At 32.1% G+C, this 20,161-nt stretch overlaps 6 protein-coding genes across 12 annotated transcripts; 1 reads left to right on the top strand and 5 right to left on the bottom strand.

Annotated features, from left to right (window-relative positions):
• Positions 1-5,562: 5,562 nt before the first annotated feature.
• On the top strand, positions 5,563-7,391 carry LOC128879556 (heme oxygenase 2). Its single transcript, XM_054128823.1, has 3 exons — positions 5,563-6,139; positions 6,379-6,577; positions 6,641-7,391. Exons 1-3 carry the CDS (start codon positions 6,037-6,039, stop codon positions 7,074-7,076), a joined length of 738 nt encoding a protein of 245 aa, XP_053984798.1. The 5' UTR covers positions 5,563-6,036; the 3' UTR covers positions 7,077-7,391.
• A 175-nt stretch (positions 7,392-7,566) lies between these two features.
• Positions 7,567-9,883, bottom strand: LOC128879550 (m7GpppN-mRNA hydrolase). Its single transcript, XM_054128816.1, has 5 exons — positions 9,587-9,883; positions 8,807-9,454; positions 8,563-8,710; positions 8,192-8,483; positions 7,567-8,102 (listed from the first exon to the last, which is right to left on the bottom strand). Exons 1-5 carry the CDS (start codon positions 9,631-9,633, stop codon positions 7,846-7,848), a joined length of 1,392 nt encoding a protein of 463 aa, XP_053984791.1. The 5' UTR covers positions 9,634-9,883; the 3' UTR covers positions 7,567-7,845.
• A 147-nt stretch (positions 9,884-10,030) lies between these two features.
• On the bottom strand, positions 10,031-11,201 carry LOC128879557 (phosphomevalonate kinase). The gene is made up of 4 exons (XM_054128824.1): positions 10,925-11,201; positions 10,648-10,853; positions 10,332-10,481; positions 10,031-10,236 (listed from the first exon to the last, which is right to left on the bottom strand). Exons 1-4 carry the CDS (start codon positions 11,035-11,037, stop codon positions 10,115-10,117), a joined length of 591 nt encoding a protein of 196 aa, XP_053984799.1. The 5' UTR covers positions 11,038-11,201; the 3' UTR covers positions 10,031-10,114.
• A 237-nt stretch (positions 11,202-11,438) lies between these two features.
• Positions 11,439-12,223, bottom strand: LOC128879560 (uncharacterized). Of its 3 annotated transcripts, none has more exons than XM_054128828.1 (4): positions 12,120-12,223; positions 11,834-11,888; positions 11,706-11,770; positions 11,439-11,605 (listed from the first exon to the last, which is right to left on the bottom strand). In XM_054128828.1, the coding sequence occupies exons 2-4, from the start codon at positions 11,868-11,870 to the stop codon at positions 11,486-11,488; spliced, it is 222 nt and encodes a 73-aa protein (XP_053984803.1). In that variant the 5' UTR covers positions 11,871-11,888; positions 12,120-12,223; the 3' UTR covers positions 11,439-11,485. The 3 variants fall into 3 exon arrangements, with proteins under 3 accessions (XP_053984803.1, XP_053984806.1, XP_053984805.1); XM_054128831.1 differs by having other exon boundaries at positions 12,137-12,155; XM_054128830.1 differs by lacking the exon at positions 12,120-12,223 and adding an exon at positions 12,077-12,110.
• Positions 12,224-13,346: 1,123 nt separating this feature from the next.
• LOC128879547 (calcium-independent phospholipase A2-gamma-like) lies at positions 13,347-17,882 on the bottom strand. 4 transcript variants are annotated; one of them, XM_054128798.1, is made up of 9 exons: positions 17,170-17,882; positions 16,123-16,516; positions 15,677-16,043; positions 15,394-15,606; positions 15,237-15,260; positions 14,806-15,014; positions 14,528-14,726; positions 14,233-14,436; positions 13,347-14,147 (listed from the first exon to the last, which is right to left on the bottom strand). In XM_054128798.1, exons 1-9 carry the CDS (start codon positions 17,220-17,222, stop codon positions 13,894-13,896), a joined length of 1,917 nt encoding a protein of 638 aa, XP_053984773.1. In that variant the 5' UTR covers positions 17,223-17,882; the 3' UTR covers positions 13,347-13,893. The 4 variants fall into 4 exon arrangements, with proteins under 4 accessions (XP_053984773.1, XP_053984776.1, XP_053984775.1 ...); XM_054128801.1 differs by lacking the exon at positions 17,170-17,882 and adding an exon at positions 16,637-17,130; XM_054128800.1 differs by lacking the exon at positions 17,170-17,882 and adding an exon at positions 16,666-17,130.
• A 156-nt stretch (positions 17,883-18,038) lies between these two features.
• LOC128879559 (mitochondrial inner membrane protease subunit 1) lies at positions 18,039-19,382 on the bottom strand. Of its 2 annotated transcripts, none has more exons than XM_054128826.1 (4): positions 19,023-19,382; positions 18,755-18,879; positions 18,433-18,621; positions 18,039-18,300 (listed from the first exon to the last, which is right to left on the bottom strand). In XM_054128826.1, exons 2-4 carry the CDS (start codon positions 18,854-18,856, stop codon positions 18,154-18,156), a joined length of 438 nt encoding a protein of 145 aa, XP_053984801.1. In that variant the 5' UTR covers positions 18,857-18,879; positions 19,023-19,382; the 3' UTR covers positions 18,039-18,153. The 2 variants fall into 2 exon arrangements, with proteins under 2 accessions (XP_053984801.1, XP_053984802.1); XM_054128827.1 differs by having other exon boundaries at positions 19,261-19,279.
• Between the last annotated feature and the right edge of the window lie 779 nt (positions 19,383-20,161).

Below are 20,161 nucleotides of genomic sequence, written 5' to 3'. Positions count from 1 at the left end.
TTCACACTATTCCCGTTGACGGAACGTTCAAGTCGGTGTCTGTTAAGCGTGAATAGTTCCGTTTCCATAGTTCCGTATTTTAATGTTTTGTCGTGTCGGTGCCGGTACGTGACGGTCCGTGTCGTATAGTCTGAATCGACCTTTACCCGGCCCTAAGGCCGATCGCACACGGCGCAACCGATTTGAAATTAGTGTTGCAAACCGTTTGCGCTCTTTGTTTTACCTACTCCACTACCTTTGTTTTACCTGGATCCACGGTCGCATGCAACTAGTTTCATAGTGGTTTGAAACTGTGTGCGATCGGTCTAACCCAACCATGAAAAATCGAACGGGATTCGAACCAGGGCTATCAATGTGGTAGTCGGCTACACTACCCACTGTGCTACTGTCTGCCTTCCAACGTGGCGTTGCGTCGTTGAAACAAAGATTCTCGAGTAAAAAGGAGAACAAGAATACGAAAAAGGAAATGGAGAAAAAAAATGGTGCACAAGGATAGGAGAGCAACTATGCTTTCGCAGAGTTTGCGGATATTCGGTATGCAGTTTATACGAGAAGAAACTGACATTAGTTTCACGGTCGATCTACCATGGTCGCGCACCGTTACCATCCTCTAAGAAGGAAAATGCACCCTGGTGGCTACTGCTCGCGATTTCCACGATTCCTCGGTAGCATAATTTTCAACTCTGCCATTTTGTCTTTCCCCTCGTTCAGTGTTACAAAAGAAACGTAGTTCTCGGTCGTTCGTTATCAAAGGATCGAAAGCGCGTTAATCGCGAGGTAAAAAGAAATACGAAACGACGAAGATAATATTGTAAGAAAATTTCTTTCCTTCGAATCGTACGGGAAGGAGCTACTTCGTCTCTTATTCCGTATTAAGCGTTTCCAAGAGTCGAGGTAGAGGAAGAAATCGTTCGTTTTGTTTTGTAAATGTATACAGGGAACGACGCACGAAACGACGCGACGGCTTCGGAAAAGTTACGCGTGCATGATATCGCCGTAATAAAAGTGCGTGGAAACATGCAAGGAATCCCACCGATCGTTGTATGAAACATTTACAAGTTAAAAACGAAACAAATCATGGCATAGCCGCGGTAAACGGGAACGCGACAAGCTGAAAGTGCTACGAAATTAAAAGAGGGAAAAGGGAACGGGAAATCGTGAAATTAATTGGTGCGAGGAATTCGTGAAATTAACAAATAATTCACGATCGTGCCGGTGAATTGAAAATTATTCCGCCGTTCGTCTGGTAAATGCGACGTTACGGTTCGAAGAGAGTTAACGTATTAGCGCAAGCTCGAACCTTATCAGAGCCATCACATCCACAAGCTCCGCGGGCTCCGCACGTATTCCGTTCGTACGAGGAAAAGTCGCTCGAGGCGACTCCGACCAAGAACGGACAATTCCGTGTCTGATCGACGAAATTGTAACGAGTGATCGGGCTCCTTGACGAAGGAAAGCCGCAGGCTGCGCCGAATGAAGATCCTTATTTATCTCGTTTCTCCTATAGGCGAATTACACATCACCCGAGATCCTGTTATCATCGTAACGGAAGCGAAATGTTCGAGTCGAAGCAATTTCCATCCAGCTTGGTACACAACTATCGAATGGGACTAAATAGGAGTAAACTAGAAAATCGAAGTAACTATCGGTGGTATATATGTATATAAATATAGGTGTTTGTAATGTTTGTATATATATGATTGATAGACATCGGAATTGTTTGACCGATCAACACGAAACTTGGCACATATACAGTCGGTGTAAGAAGTATACAGGAACCAATTTAAAATAAAAGTAATAAGAAAAGAAATAAGAGGTTACCATTAAAAGTAATAGACTTTTAATTTACGCAAATTCTCCTCTAAGAATATGTAGGAATGTTGATTAATTATTTCTTCGCCTACAATTTATTAATAAAATAAATGTATGGAGTTTTGAATTGACTGCTATACGAATATTTATTACAAAGCAAAATCTACTCCAAAAATGTTGGGGAATATTGGTTAATTATTTCTTCCCCTAAAATTTATTAATACGATTAATGTATGAGGTATATGAAGTCGAATATTCTTAATGTATACATGTATACTGTCTACGTGGAAATACTGTCTGAGAGGGTTTGATGTATTTGTTTTAGCGAAGGGGAGGGGACAATATTGCATACAGTCAATGTACATACTATCTACACGGAAATACTGTCTGAGTAGGTTTGGGGCATTTTTTGGGGGAGACTGGCTGTGGAAATATTGCATACGATCAATGTACGTACATACTATCTACACGGAACTACTGTAAGTTTGGGATAGTATTTGGTGGGCCCGACGATATTAATAGTATTAATATTTCATCATGATTAGTCAAGCCATCTCAACGTAATCGGTGAACAAATATTAAAAAAATATATACACGTCGAATTGAGTAACCCCTTTCTTTCCGAAGGCGGTTAAAAATATATTCACGCGGTTGAACTGTCAGATTCTTCAAATACAAATATTGAGCTATCGGACTGAAACTTTATTTTTGTCCAAATAAAATATTAGAAGAACTAGAATAAAATAACTGAATAGAATAAAATGACTAGAAGAACAAGATACATGATTCGCCCTATATAATTCGTCCCAGGGCCTGCTAGTGATATATTAAAATTCTAAATAAATAAACATAGACTAGGCTGACAGGGCCTGAAGTCACATTAAAATTCTACAGCTAAATTTTACAACGAGGAATTCTTTATTTGGAAATGCTGTTACACGTTATATATTTTTTATAGGATGAATATTAAATAATAATATATGTTTAGAATTGTAAATGTAGGTATATGTAAATCGCACTATTTGCATATTTATTTATGCGGACGATAAAAGGGATAATGTTGAAAGGCAGAAGGATGGTAAAATGATTTTATGCGAAATATATAACAACAAAATGAAAAATCAAAGAATACCAACAACATTTGTCGCACAAAACAAAAATTACATTCGTAACATTCGAAATAAATATGTTATTTTATAAACATTAACATATGATCCTTGTTAATTAATTAATAACGTATTAGAATTAAAAAACATTGTTAACAAACGAGAAATCGTTATAATCAAATAATTAAACATATTCTTATAATTTAAACGATAAAACGGCAACAATTTAATCAAAAAGTTAATACTGATTCAAATAATAATATCGTTTATATATTAAAGTAAGAGTAAAAGTAACGAATGTTCCTCGGTGCATGAAGTGCGTGAAACGAACTTAACTCGTTTTAGAAACTTAATTCGAAAGATACTCGTCAGCCACGTTTATACGCGCAGATAACCGCACGAGTTAAATTGAATTATTACAGCTACGCGTAGAAAATTATTGTCGCGTTGTTTGTTAACGAGGTCGGTATAGAATAGATTACGTTTGATATTTAAGACGAAACAAATTTTAACGGGAGCGTTGACACGCGAAACAAGAAGGGGCGAAAATATTTCGACGCAAATATTTCTAATCTCGACGAGTATTACTACTAAATGGTTATGTTGAATACACTCTTATTTTTTCGCGGTATTTTTTTCTTCTTCGGTGATACGAGAAAGTAGCTTATTTACTTGCCAGACGAGCTGAAAAGGTGGATGAGACGGGAGCACGTACAATATCTGCAGGTTCATCATGGAAATACCAAGCAGAACGTACCTTGTTCTTCACCTCTCGTCACGCCTCGCCTCCGCACTTCTATACACGTTCTCAAGATATTTTCTTCTTTTTTCTTCTCGAATAATTTACACTTAATCATTGAAAAATCCCAAACACGAGACGCGTGTCTCTAAATAACGATAAGTTTTTAACGAATATAATTTACGAATGAAATTTCTTATTCTTATTCTTATTCTTAAAAAATCCTCTTCGTTTGATGGAAAACCTAGCTAAAGAGAAAGGGAGTAATTATAAAATTTGAGAAAATAAAGGACGTGCACAGTTAAAAATTTACAGACTTCGAGCACACGCAAGAGTTGGAGAGATTGAAAATCAAGTGCCAGGATGTCTCACGACTAACTGATCGCGAACCACCACCTGCTGCACCATATTTATAATTTCCTGCGACAAGACATATTATTTTTTCTCAGAAGACGTCTTCATTGGTTTGTAATGCGCTAACTAAGGGGAGAACACGGTCATGTAACTTCAGATCTGGTTTACACTCTTTTTGGTGATTCTAGACCCTAATAAAGTTTCGCCGTGTTTGAGGGTTTTTGTGGATGGGACCTCAGAGTGCCCAAAAAGAATTCAAAAAGCCAAAAAGCGAATATTTTAATTTTGGCAATATTTTTATCGATTTGCACTAAAATCGATGCGAGAAATTCAGTGAAAGTAGTATACAAATTCTAGGAAAATTATTTCTCAAGTTATTGTCAAAAAACCGCTTTTGGTACTAACAACATTTGGAAACTACCCCAGGAAAATTTTTTAAAGCAAAAATAACATCATATTCGGATTCAGCACCCAAAAAACCCTATAAATACCGAGTTTCGTGATGATTGGATACAATTTTTTTATTCCCTATAATAACCCTGGGGTTATTATAGCCAATCTTGGGTCACGATTTTTGTGACCCAAGATTGGCTTGTCAACTTTAAACGTCCATAACTACCTCAATTCTTAACCGATTTAATTAATCCGCGCGGCGTTGGAAAGCTCTTTTAAAGCCCAATAAAAGATGTTCGATGCTAAAAAACGCTGAGACGGCTTTATCACCCTCAGAATTCGTGTCAAAGATCACAAACCTAAAAAACACTTACGAATTTTTTTGAGGCCCTTACAATTGTTTCAACGGGTCACCGATTTTTTTATAAGTATCTATTATGAAGATGGACATTCGGTAAAAATTTCATCGAATTCCTATTTAAGGTTCTGGAGTAAAAAAATAAATAGTTGCAAAAGCTGAAAATTTCAAGGGGTTGCCGATTTTCGACCAAAAAATTTCTATTTTTAGATCTCGCCCATAATATGGTTTTCAATGTTTTTTGGGATGAGAAATACGATTGTAAAGTCGGTTTCTGGATAAAAAAATTTTATCGCGTTATTCACTTACAAAACTCTCTTCTTCCTTGGGTTTGGGGCTTTATTTTCGCAAAACTTGCCTACCTACAATTCAATTTCAGAATCGTTTTCAAAACGTTTTTTGGGGCGAGAAACCGACTCTGGCTGTTCGAAAATAAAAAGATTTTCAGTCTTAAAGCAAAGTTAAAGAAACAAAATCGTAAAAAGGCTATCGATAGCGTTCACCAGTGCCCAGCATCGGTAATGGTCTGTAAGGCGACGTATAACACTGAAGATAATCTTCCTAAATGCAAACAAAATTTTTAGTATTTGCAGACATGATCATTATTATTCTTATGCGAAAAAACACTTATCAACCCTTATTTTTCCTTACTTGGTTTTAAGTAAACTAGTTTCGCCATCTAGCGACGAAGAGAATATACTATTTCTCTACAAGCTTAGGCATTTTACCACGGATGGCGTTACGTCCTTATTACACAAAGAAATATAAATTTTACTAAAATATGTAAATTGAGTATACGTAGAGTTAAAGTACTCTACCGTACTGTCATTTCTACTTATTCAATTCGAAATTTTACATTAACAGAGTAATATCATTTAGTAAGAAGAAAATTTCAGATCGGTTCAACTGTTTTTAACTACCGTTGTTCGAACCTTCGAACCTTTACTGTAATTAACTATAATTAACGTATCGTACTGATTGTAAGAGGTGTTTTCTTCATTATACGAATACAGTGTCATCTCGCGTCTGCTTTCAAACTAAACAACAAACAAAGCATTTTGTGGAGAATGCTATTCTCTCTCGATCAACGCACAAGTATGGCATAATGGTGTTTTAGTTTTTAGATGTCAAACGTAAAATGGTGATACCAACAACTTGGCATTTGCGATCGGTGAAACATTCTGAATGCGTAGATATTTAATAAAAAAGAATGACAGCATAATTGTTTCTCAATTTCGTAGTACCACCTCGAAAAATACGTAAATCTTGTCAAAATGTCGGATAAAAATGAAGATACATTTTGTGAGAAGATGCGGAAAGCAACTAAAAGGGTTCATACGATCAGTGATGCTCTGGTGAATGCGAAATTAGCATTTGGTAAGATAAACAGCGCGTTTTAAGCGAGATATTTTAATGTTTTTCACTGTTTGTGTCACTTAGCATTACGTATTATTGTAGTATTTTAATGTTACTTTTTACTTCTCTATGAATAGTGTATTCGATAATACAATGACTTTGTACGATAGGGTCTTTATATAAGAAAGTAACGGTAGATAACTGTAAGGATTTGAGAATGCTATTTTATCGTATTGCCAAATATCGTCTACTTTAAACAGGATTTCTCGATGATTCTGTATGGGCCGATGGCCTGTTGGTATTTTATGAAATTTTTCGGTATTTGGAGGGTGCTATGTTTAGATTGAGCAGTACCAAAATAGGATTATTTCCACTCGAAAAACTTCAACGTACGGAAGCTTTCGAACGTGACCTTGATTTTTATTTAGGAAAAGGATGGATGAAAAACTACAGTCCTAGGTATAGTCTTGTCTGCATGTCTTATCATCTAAAGTATATATTTAACATCGTTTCAAACTCCAGGGACAGTGTCATCAAATATCTGATGCGTTTAAGGGAAATAGAAGATACTGATCCTACATTACTGACAGCGTACATTTATCATCTATATATGGGTCTTCTTAGCGGAGGAATCATTTTACGTAAAAAAAGATTACTTATGCAGAAAGTTTTACCGTTTAAAGAAACCGAGATGAGTGGTAATAGTATTACAGACTTTGAAAGTAACAGTATCTATGAACTTAAACAAAATATGCGCGATACAATGAACAAGATTGCAGAAATGTTGGATGAAGATACAAAGAATAAACTTCTCGAAGAAAGTAAAATAGTTTTTGCATTAAATAATGAGATTATCAAAAGTGTGCATGGTGCTGGCACTGTACTTTTTAAAAAGATACTGTATTTTATTACTGTTTTTATGTTAATTCTCTTCATCTTTCTCGTTTACTTCAAGTAATAAAATGTATTAAATTATTTCTTTTCCATAATTGTGTACATATAACTTTTTGACAACTGTTTTATGCGGAATTTATTTTCATACGAATAGGAGTAGTACTTTTACTGAAATGTGACAAATTTCTATCTCACGATACATATGCGATGTACGTGTCTATGCTGAGGCAGTGAAATTAATTTTCACATTCTATGTGTAAAACAATATGATTAATTATTGGTCGCTAATTTGTTATTCCTATGTAGTTAGTCTGTTAATTAGAATGAAACATGTGCAAGATTTATTTGTTACATAAAAATAAGTACTTGTAAAACAGAATTATGTACAATGTGTAAACTTTTATAACTTTTTCCATGCCTGTAAACAAATTGTAGCGTCATCATCGTCTGTACGTCATACTTTAAATTTTATTTAATCATCGCATCAACGAATCATTTCGTTGCAAGTTTTTAGTTAAATTATCGTGGGTGTATGATAAAAGAAAAACGTTAAATATTTAAGAAACATTACGAATTAGTAATGTATTCACCTTATTATTATATTATTGTACACGATAAGATCATTCAAAAACAAAATACAATTTAAGAGCAAATTCTTGAGATCGCAAATGATTAAAGTTACATTTAATTCTATATTTTTATACGTGATTGTTCGTAAAAGTGTATGAATATCATACAAATTTAACATAATTACAAGCATGGATTGCAGAACTTGACTCTTCTTCCTAAAAAAAAAAAAAAAAATACACGACAATTGCAGTTTTTAAAAAAATTTATAAACAATTAAGTATTGCTTGTTTGTCAAACTTAAAGTGTGTCCAAATCACTGAACAAAAATTTGTAGAGTATTTTTGTGTTCCAAGATAATTTTTTGAACGGAAACGTGTACTACGTTCGATAGCACCGAATGGGGAAGACATGTTGTTTAAATTCGTTGGTAGTTTACTTGCCGCTTTGCCAAATAACAAAGCTTTTATATTTCCCTCTAAAAACTGTGTATTCTGAGATTTCTGAAGTTGAGGCGATTGATCTGAAAAGAACAAATTATTTTATATATTAAATATAAAATAATTTAAATTGTATATATACAAAAGAAAACTTTATACTTAGAAAGCAAACCTTTTATTCTTTTGGTAAAATCTTGCGCTTTGTAACTAAACTGATTGCATTTCACAGATTGGATAGCTGGATCCATTAAAAATACACAAGATTGTTGACCTTGTGGACTGTCCATTAATTGTTTGGCTAAAACAGCTGAAGTTTCATCTTCATTTTGTTCACCGAATAGGTTACGTTTGATTGCTGCTTTTGATATAGCATTTTTATTATCATATACACCACGACGACTTCGCGCTGGTGAAGTATTAGATTGTCGAATATTTTTTATGTCTTTAAAACTTGGAATATCATTCTAAAAGTAATTAAATAAAAACACATTAAGGTCATTTTCAAGTAACATATAAGATTAATAATAGATTAAACTTAATTACCTGAACAGAATGAGGAAGTAGTAGCGGTTGTTGACGTTTACCTTTCGAAACAGTTTCAACATCACCAAGAGATCTGTGTCTATGTCTTTTTACTATTTTTACATTTTTTTCCCAGTAATGTTTTTCTTGTATCCAACGTCTCATTCTCCTATTCAGAAATTGGTACAAAAGTTTAGTTAAAATAAATTAAGTTTCAAACATTGCATATAGAAAATTGTATCGAGCTAGTATAATTATGTTTTACCTTACAAAAGGAATAACCATAAAAAATGCATTCGGACCAACTCCTATTTTTACTTTTGGAGTCATATCTTTTTTGTTGTTAGGTAAATCGGCTACAGAAAACCATTCTACATTTTTTATTTCTTTTCTTGTTTTCGGTTGAAATTTTGTATCTTTTTGAACACCACATATTATGTATAATCTCACTAATTGTTCATTTATCACCGATTCGATATATTCATTTTCATTTATCAGGTTTGAAATATCAAAACCAGTTTCTTCTAAAACCTCTCGAACAGCGCAATGAGAAGGATCTTCGTCTTCGTTAACTTTGCCTTTGGGGAAACTCCAACTACTTTTTGCCCAATAACTTTGGACAAGCAACACTTTAGTTAAATCTTCGTTTAATACAATTGCCCCAAATGTTGGAACATTTTGTTTGTATTCTCGCCACTGTTCAAGGATACTATCTATTTTAGCAACGTGTGGTTTTAAAAATGGTACATGGAAAAAGATGTGCGTGGCAAATTCTCTCATACTACATTGTCTAAGCTTTGGGTTTTCGTCGGTACAGTAAAAATCTAAGTAAAACCAGTGAGCTAGTTCGATTTGAAAACATATTCGAACTAAATCTTTCCTTTCTTCTTCTGGCACATTAATAATAAATCGACTGAAAATATGATTCCAATTAAAACCAAACATTGTCAAAAAGTTGCATTATTTCAAACAGAGGTCATACAGATGTAATGAATATAAATATTTCATACTATGTAATTTTTAAGTATTATCTTCGAAAGCTAACCTGCTCAAATCGTCAAGAATATCGGAAGGTAGTGAGTGATCCACCATTTCAAAAGTTAATAAAATTATTTAGATATTTTCTATTACCACTTTACATTTCAAAACGAGAATTCTTTTACGACCGAAGTTCGTAGAGACAAAGTAAACATCAACTATTCTACATAGATTGATATGTTTTCTGATCTCAATTTGCGTCATTCAATTTCCTTTCTCGTATGGATCACGCCATCTAACGTCAATTATTATTTACTAACTAAATAACATTATAGATCAGCACAGATACGAAAAACTGTTTGTTCCGCGACTATTAGTCGATAAAATATCGCATACTTCCAAAAATACTAACAAATGTCTCTGTTTAGTGGTCACGATTGGCATAATACGAAAGAAAATGGTGGAAATTCCGACGATTCGGAACAATTCGAAAGACGGACGTAAACGGACATATCAACAAGTATAAGTTTTATTAAATAATTATCACCAATTCATTTATTATAAATTTATCAAGTTTAACACACTTTATTCTTTGCTAATTAATTAGTTTTAATATCTGTTGCAATATATACTCTACATTGTCATCATTATTAATTACTTCCAAGTCCCATGATTTGACATCATCCAAATCGCATTCACTTTCAGAATCATCGATACCTAGATTAAATATATTATTATATTATTATAATACTTCAATATTGAAAATAATTAAACTAGTATGTATGTAATTTGGCTTTGAGCTTAATACTTACCTGGCATAAAAGTCCAACCACGTTTCTCTCTAATTAAATCATCTGATACGATATGAATTGTTTTGCATATGCCTTCAAAATTTTCTACAAACCATTGTATGTCAGTTTTTCTTCGTACATCACTTACTATCCATATTGGTTTGCTGTATGCTTCAAAAAAATTATATTTATCATTGGTAAAATGTAAGTTAGGTATGAATAAAGGAAGATGTCATTGTAAAATGATTAAGTAGAAATAAATAATGAATACTGCTAACAAACTGTTTACCATGAAACAAGGAATAAACATTTTAAAATAAAGAAGTAATTTTTTTACCATGATACATGTCTATAGCTGCACGACAGAAGTAACCATAATCATTCTTTCTTATACTTTCTCCCCATTTAGCCATTTCAAGGCGATAAGTTTCTTTGTATTTTCCATCTCCTAGTAACTGATCAATATCAAGGTCCAAAGATTTAGCCCAATGAAATTTGATTGGTCCTGACAGTTTTATAATGGCACTATTGTCAGGACCAATTCTGACAAGTAGATACATCATTAGATCAAAAGTTCTTTATTATCACTACCATTGATATAATTCAGAACTTACTTCTCTTGTAATATGTCTGTAATAAAATCCTTGCCAGATTTTCTTTTACCACTAATTAATAAAATTATTCGAGGTTTTGATGAATTTGTTTCTTTAACTTCATCGGCCGCCATGTTGAAATTGGGTTACTTGAAAATCGGTTATTTAGTTGGCCGTGTCTGACGAACGAGTAAACACTTTACATCTAGTTCGAGAGTTATGAAATCTAAACTATTAATTTGTAATTTTCTTTAATACGTAACTTAGTTGACAAGAAAGGTCAGCGTCGATTATCATGCATTTATGTAAAAGCAATGTCACATTTACAATCAATCTAGAGCAAATTTACATACGGAACTATAAATATGTGTAGAGATAATTTTTTTTATGAAACGTTTTATTACAATTTTAAAGATAAAATACTCCTACAATCTTGTTCTATTTACTATTACTTTACGATAAATAATTGCAATGTTGAAGTTGTAAACAGAAATAACAGGATTACACTGCAGGTCAGTATCCATGTAACACAAAATTGTTTTTCAATTTTTATTATAATAAAGTTATTAATACATAAACATATTATTTCTCAGCGTCACGAACAGCTTTACGTGAGAGCTTTGCTGCCCTCTTTTGTTGTTTTGTTGATTTCGGATTATGCTTCTTTGCAAAACGTTGATTCCTTAGAAATTTCAAATCCATCTAAAAAAAAGTTACGATAAGTAATTAATAATACATTGCTTATACTAAAAAATTTATCAATTTAATTATTCAACTACTATTAAACGAATAAATGACTTACACCAAGTGTAGATTCATGCCTGTAACGTTTAGGCTTTTTGATACCATTACGGTGGGCTTTACGATCTAATCAACAGAAAAATACGTAATTATATTTTGTTAGAAAAAAGTATTTCTTGTTATACTCACTCTGATTATGATTGGTGTGATTTTTAGACTTCGCCATTTTCTCGTATTATTAAATCTGAAAGAGTAATTATTTCAATTAGTTACAATAAGATACGTTTTAAACAAAAATATTTGAGGTTATATGCCTCTCGAAATGGAATTTTATTATTTAACGGATTACTAAAAAAACTAATGCAAGAAATTGTTACAAAATGTATTGTTTAAGCCACAGAAACTATTTATTAATAATATTGTATTCAATACCGTTCAGATTACAGAGATATATAAAAATAAAATTCACACTTACAAAGCTACGTAACGCACATAAACGCATTCAGAAACGGAAGTCCAAAGGAATATCAGTGATTTTTATACCGCTCACTAAGCCGTTCTGTGAGCGGCTGATATAGTACTCGTGGCGCCACTGATGGAATAACACTCAAGTTTGTCGTAAAAATAGTTCCCACAATTTCTGTACGATGGCAATACTGATACATTTTCATTAATTATTTTTTTTTTTCATAAATGCATTATTAACACGATTCTTTGCATTATAACACTCCGATATATTAGTTAATATGTCAAATTTATCATATTTATGAATAGTTATTTAATGCAGCAATAATTATTGACTCTTTCGCTAGTAGCGCCATCGATGGGAAAATGCCCAAGTTCGTAGCGAAAATATTTCCTGCTATTGCTGCTAGATGGCGTGATTTATTTTGAAAAATCAATTATTCTATATTTTTCATAAATACATAATTAACGTGATTCTTTTCTTTATAATACTACTATTTTTAATTTCAATAAATTGTTTACAAATTATTATTATAAATGGAGTGATAAAAATCGGGTGCTTTAGTTATTAGCGTCATCTAGCGACAATATTGGAAACTATAACCACTACAAAATTGGGTTTTCGAAATCACTCGATTCTACTCTTCAGGAAATTTTCTTTCAACTTCTTGGATGATAGGAATCTTGAGGATGATCAGAATACAATTACAGTGATTACAAATAGTAGTACCAGTTATATTTCCTCTTTTATAGATTTATTTTAAAACACATTCATTATTTGAGGTCAAATATTTTTACAAATATAAATTTGGACATATACAGTGATACTGAATATTTTTGGTCATATATTTCTTACATAAAGTTTTTCCGACAACACTAAAATATAAAATCTGTAATTAAGCATCTATTTTACAACATTGCAATATTTGTTAAAATGCTACATAAATTAAATTTAACTACTGTGAAGACAGTTTATACGAATACAAATTTCTTATCTTATTTAAAATTTTCTTTGTACTAATCTATTCACAAATGTGTATAGCTATATATAAAATAGAAAATAGCTTAAGATTTAAACGTAATAGTACATTCAGTTGTGAAATATAAATTACTTTGACTTTTGTAAACGTACAATAATTCAACATTTTATCTATTTAAGAACAATAATCACAGTTAACGTATACCTGTAGTAAGTGTACTGGTCAAAAACATTTTGATATTATAATGATCACAGTAATATAAATAACACAAGTTTTTATTGACTAATAATACTTTATATGTCATCACGTAACAAAAAACTCACCTTTGTATCTACTGTGATATCAAAATAACGTGTCCGCATCTTATGTCACACATATAACATACATAAGTACATACGTATACATATATATAAGTATATGGTATATATATATATATATATGTATGTTAGTATGCATACATAAATCACAGTAAGAAATTCACTTATTTACTTATCAAACTAATTATTTATATGAAAATTGTATCTAATAAATTACAATTACATTAGAGAATTGTTTAAGATTGTTTAAAAAAATGATTGTTTACATATATGTGTAAAAGCACATTATAGACATATAATTATATATAAAACTTTTTACAATCTTTCATTATGAAAGTGTAACATAAAATAAAAATATTAAAATAATTTATTATTAAGAAAGAAAAACACTATAGGCTATATGTGATTTGTACTTAGTGCTTTCATAACTTTTAATGTCCTTTTGCATAAGTTATGAAATGCATGCAAATCTATGCAAGATATAGATTCATAGACCTGATATTTCTTTCTGTAACACAATCCAGTCCATAACTTTTTGCTGGATTTGTCTCCTCTCTAACAAAACTTTAGCAGCTTTCTGGAATTTCTCTTCATTTCTACGTATATACATTTTTGCGTCTTGTTCCAATTGAGTGATCTTTTCTGGTCGTATCTCTACCATAGACAACATTTCCGTTAAATACGGATTAAAGCGGAAATAAACATGTTCAGGTAGTAAGTCATTCAGCATTGTATGTACAGCTGCGTAATAAAACAATCGTTATTTAAATAGACTTTCGGTGCAAAACATTTAAATGTGTTCAGAAGTCTTTCAGAGAAGAGTTACCTTCCGTATCTGTTGCACTGTCCAAAATTTTATAAAATTTTTCTTTCCAACTAGAAATCGCTAATTCTGTCGATTCGTTGTTTTCACAAATTCGATTCGGTGTTCGTCCAGTTCCAAACGAAATTACACACTGAATTGGATTATTTGGCCATAACTGCTTAGCTTCGTGTAATGCAACTGCACATGGATTATTTACTAGTATACCTGTACGATTTAGTAGATCAATCAATTTAACGTTTATTCAATTTCTCTTGTTTCAAATCAATTATCATTTTTTAAATCTGTTTAACCATACCTCCATCTTGATGAAGACATTCACCATGTTTAAATTCTTCAAAATAACTAGGAGCTGCTGCCGATGCTCTTACAGCTTCCCACAGTTTATGCTTATGAGATCCTATATATTGACTTTCTACTCTGTGAGGCAAAGTATAATTTCGAAACACATAAGCCATCACACGTGCATGATTTACTACAGCAGATATGGCTGAAAACTGAACGAAAATTTATATTGAAAAACAACCCTGCTATGTTTGGTTAAGTTTTTCAAAAGAAATATAATTATTTAAATACCTTTGGAGCGTTTAAATCGCGAGCAGTTTTTATGAGAACCCTATCACCCAAATGTTCTTGCAATAGTTTTTCCCAGAGCGGTGTATCATAGTATGCATGACTCCATACTAAGTTGCTTGTGCCTTTTATAGCACTTTGAGTGAACACTTTAGTACTCAATTCCCTATACAATTCTGATATTTCATGTAACGATTTCCGTTTATGTCCACCTACAAAAATTTTGGTTATACAGAAATTTATACTCGATCAATAACATTTGCTTTCATTCTTATACAAGAGTTTTAATTTTAGCATTAATTACTGAAACCTAACTTAAAATTATATAGGGATTCTATTAAGCACTGTAATGAAATTTAGTTTTGTTAAGCATGTGAAACTAGGGGTTCTAAATAAGAAATTAAATATGCTATAGAAATATAGATAATTCTTACCTGTGTTAGAATCTTTCGGAATAACTGAACACAAAACTATGATTACACACTTATAGACATTGTTAGATGTTTTAATTTTGTTAAATTGGAATGGAGCAATTATTAATTAAGAAAGCATTTAATGAATAATTAAGGAAAAACTATAACGCTTAGATACCTAAAGTAGCAGCAAGAATAGCTCCTGTGCTCACACCGCATATATAATCAAACATTTCATGTGTTTTTTTCCCTGTCAGTTCTTCGAGCTTTTTCAACATTTCTACAACTAATACTCCACGTACACCACCTCCATCGATAGAAAGAATTCTGATTCCTCTGCCAGGCAATGGATCAACATAACCCAATACTGCTAGTGCTTCTCTTATGGATGCTGCAAACATTTATGCATTAGCGTTATTAATATTTACTAAAAAATCTAATATTTGTGAACTACTTTGTACCATTTATTTCTTCATTTTTAGTTTTCCGTTTTATTTTGAGCAATATTCTAATTGCACCCTCTTTAATCGCATAATGCCTAGCTTCCGGATATTGATCTATGTGAGTCAATAAATCTTCAATTCTCCTCCACCTTGAGGTACTCGATTCAGCAGTTGTAATACTATTTAAAACATGGCGTGTTCGTGATTGAATACTGTGCTTTGGTATATCTTTATGAATATTTACTTTCCATTTTGGTGGAATGACTAAGGTAGCTGTACTACTTTTACTGGTTAATTTAACAATTAAACTACCAAGTATTTGCGATAGACTAGACTGTTCTTTGATTTGCACTTTTGGTTCGCTTACAGTTGCATCATAAATTGGCTGTAAAAATGATAAAAAAAAAACGAAAAATCAGATTCTTGCCTATAACATTCTTTCGTATCATTCATATTTAACAAACCTGATGTGCCTTTTGTTCCCTAAATGTCTCTCCCTGATGAGTCTCTAACAAACTTTTGTTACTTTTCACTTGCGTATTTGTGTCACATTTATCCACATGTGATAATTTACTATTGCTTGTACTCTTTGTAAACTCGATAGGCGATAACTTCTTGAAAACATTAATTTGCGTGTATGTTAATTTTTGGAAAAAGTCTATCCAATCTTTGGATAGAACAACTTGTAGATTTCTATCATAACCAGATTTGTGTAAGTAATCTTTTAGTTGTGCTACAAGTTTTGAATAATTCTGCATCGACATTTTTGTTTTCCATAAAACATTTAATTGGCCAAACAATTTATTTTTATTAATGTTTTCACCACTGTTTTTATCTGCCGCACTATTTGTCAATTGTCTGTAATTGAAAAATATTACCTATGCAAATGTGTTCGTTATCGTAATAATGTATTTCTTGACAAATCGCGAGTTTCTAATTTAAAATTGTTACATTAGTATGTTTAATATAAATACAGACTCAAGAAAGTTATTGTTCGTAACGCGAACCTGTCAAAATCAGCTGATGCGCGAAACGTCGCGAAACGTTTTAAAAATTCCTTAATTTAACAACGATTTTTCACCACGCACGACGTTCTGACTATTATTACTTTGGATATGAGTCTAATTTCTGTCTATACACATTTATGCACATTTAGATTTTAGGTACAAATGTATACATATTATACATATGTACACGTACGTGTGCAACAATTTGGTACAAGGAGGGGAGCAATGACGAGCGATGACGAGAATGTAAATTTAAATCATCAGTTTGTTAAAATGTGTGAGTATACTGTAAAATGCGATGTGAATGAATAATAGACATTGTAGTAAAAGAAAATTGCATCATTTTTCATTCTTCCATAGGCAACGTATTAATCGAAATATCAATAAAATCAAAATATTTGTACATTTGTATTGTAGCTAAGTATACGAAATTACGCGTATTAAACAAAATTAACTGCTTATTCTTTATTAGAAACACAATAACAACTATAAAATCTAACGTACCTTATAAGAAGGATAAATCTTCGATAATGTCTTATGTTTGTACTCCGTGTCATTCCTTCAGCCCTTTAGTTTTTCGATACGAGGAAAAGTGGAATAAGATTTTGAACACTGATACTTTTAGCGTATTGAATATCCGTTATCAGGTAATATGTAGATAATTGAATAAAGCTTCCTACGCGTTTTAAAATGTATACGTACACTAAATTTTTAGCATAGAAACGATTTTAGACGAAATATTTCGACAATGCGAACATAATTTTCTTCGTTCAATGTTAATTATAACCGTCTTGTAATTCTTTAAACAGTCGAATATAGTAAGTAGGTTATTTGTTACCGCACTGATTTTAAACTGAGTTCACAGCGTTGGATTCTACTTATATAAACGAGAGCTTCCAACGCATTTAGGAGGGCTTAGTTTGTAAACAAAATCATACGATGCTATCGGACCAACGAAGATCGTTGCTAGGTATATACGAATTTAACAGTCCCGTGGTTCAATGCTTTGAAAAGAATACAAATTGTGTTACCTATGTGTCTACATTTGTGCATGTAAACATGTTATTGTCGTTGTTTATACCGCGGCTACAAACAAATTACCTTCACGGGATGTATTTCTTAGTCATACGTGTAATCATAGAAATAATAAGTAAACAAATATTTGCAATCGAAAAGTTGTAAACATTACGATAATCATTTTTTTCACATACAATAGAAACATAAGTAATCAAACGTGTATATTTATAGAACATAGTCATTTCGTAATTCTTAATTCCAACGATCGTGAATCATGATTTAAGTTTGGCACATGCAAAATAACATATTGTAAAAGTTTTATAGGGAAGAACAAATGTTTAAATATTTTAGAAGTCTTATATCTTGAAACAGATTTTTATTATCATACTTTACCTATGGGCATCACAAAAATAATATATCTGACCAGGTTAATTGTAAATAAAATTATAAATGATATAAATAATATATTTACTAAGCTAAATAAGTAATATCTCTTAATGGTAATACTTTGCACAATGCACGTCCTTGTAATAAACCCTGTGGAACAGGTCCATACACACGAGAATCGGTAGAGTTATTCCTATTATCACCTTCCAACCAAACGTGTCCGTTTGGAACCTAAAATATTATATTCTTGGTTCATATAATTGCAATAGTTTTATGTCCAAAGTTAGAAAACGCTAATTATGTTTCATCTTTTTAACAGAATAGCATGTGCTACTTTTAACTTTTAAGATTAATTCTACATACTATGACTCCATGTCGTACTTTATCTCCTGGTAACCCTACAACCCTCTTGCATATGTGTTGTTTTGGATTAGAGGGACACTTAGAGATAATTATGTCACCTTTTTTCAATTTTTGTAGTCTCACAGATACACGCTCTGTGATTAATACATCGTTACTGTACAATGTTGGTTCCATGGACGGACCAGCACACTATGTAAAAGAACCAATAAAATGAATAACACTCATCCAATTAGAATAATTCAAGTAAATCTTATACAAACTTTTGGTTTGTCATTTTCCAAAAGTGTTAAAGTAATCTATAGATATCGTGTGAATTTCTTACCACTACAATATTTCCTACATATTCGTTAATACAATGTATCAGACAAGCAGATTGCACGACTGTGTTCAATATCTTATAACAAAATTTAGTAGACATAGTCATCAGTGGACACAGATGACATTACTCTAAATGGAACAGAGGTTAGTTAGACACCGAATTTGTATCATTTGTAATAATGGTGCTATCGACGACAAGTAACAAATGCTTTTTTAATACATAACAACTGTTCACTGTGGAATACCAAAGTGTTTAAAAGCTATGTACATACATCAAATCTTACATCACCGATACACAAAATGTTTTTGTTAGTATTGATACTTAGCAAATGCTATTCAAGTGAATATTTTTTCGTGTAGTGCACCATGGAATGATACAAATAATATCACAAAAATGAGTTGTATACAAATTTCTATCTTTACAAATTTTCGATACACGATGTAAACAATGCAATACTTATAACGCGATAAAGATTATAGTTTACAAAAGTAAATTTCTTAGTGACTAACAAATGTAAATGTAAATGTATTTTGATTATTTTGAATTTCAAGAAAATGCAGTTGATTGGCAGCATCCAAAAGCTATATAAATTATACTGAAACGGTTATAGTACCAGTAGCGCCATCGGTGGGAAAACGTTCAAGTTTGTAGTGAAAATAGTTCCCGCTATTTTCGCTAGATAACGCTACCAAGACATTTTAATTAATTATTCTTTATTCTTCATAAATACATAATTAATACGATTATTTGCGTTATAACGCTACAATATATTATTTCAAAATATTATTTAAGCATTATTATTATAAATGCAGCAATAAATATCGATCCTTTTGAGTTAGTGGCGCCGTCTAGTGGCAACAGTGGGTACTATTTTCACTACAAACTTGGGCGTTTCGCCACCGATGGCGCCACTAACTAAACGGTCGATAATTATTATTTATTCATTAAAATGACAAATTTTACATATTAACTAATACATTATAGTATTATGAAGTAACGAGTCGTATTAATTATGTATTTATGGAAAATAAAGAATAACTGACTAAAAGATATCGGTTGTGCCATCTTACAGAAACAGTAGGAACTATTTTCACTACAAACTTGGACGTTTCGCCACCGATGGCGCCACTAGTTCTAAATCAGCCGCTCACAGAGCGGCTTAGTGAGCGGTATAACCCATAGCCCTTCTTAGGATAGAAGTCTTCGACCATATATCAATGATGGGCAAAACCCTAGACTTCGAATAAATCTGAAGTTTGCCGATGTGTTTGTCTCGTTTCCTTCTTTGGAAAATGTTCAAAAGAGGAAACGAGACAAACATATCGGCAAACTTCAGATTTATTCGAAGTCTAGAGTTTTGCCCATCTCTGCCATATATACATGGACTGCTCAAGCCTACTCTTTATACAC

Source organism: Hylaeus volcanicus, chromosome 7 (assembly GCF_026283585.1).
Source record: "Hylaeus volcanicus isolate JK05 chromosome 7, UHH_iyHylVolc1.0_haploid, whole genome shotgun sequence".
In the NCBI taxonomy this organism is placed as follows: Eukaryota; Metazoa; Arthropoda; class Insecta; order Hymenoptera; family Colletidae; genus Hylaeus; species Hylaeus volcanicus.
Note: the sequence above shows the minus strand (reverse complement) of the source record. Positions and strands in the feature narration are given on the sequence as shown.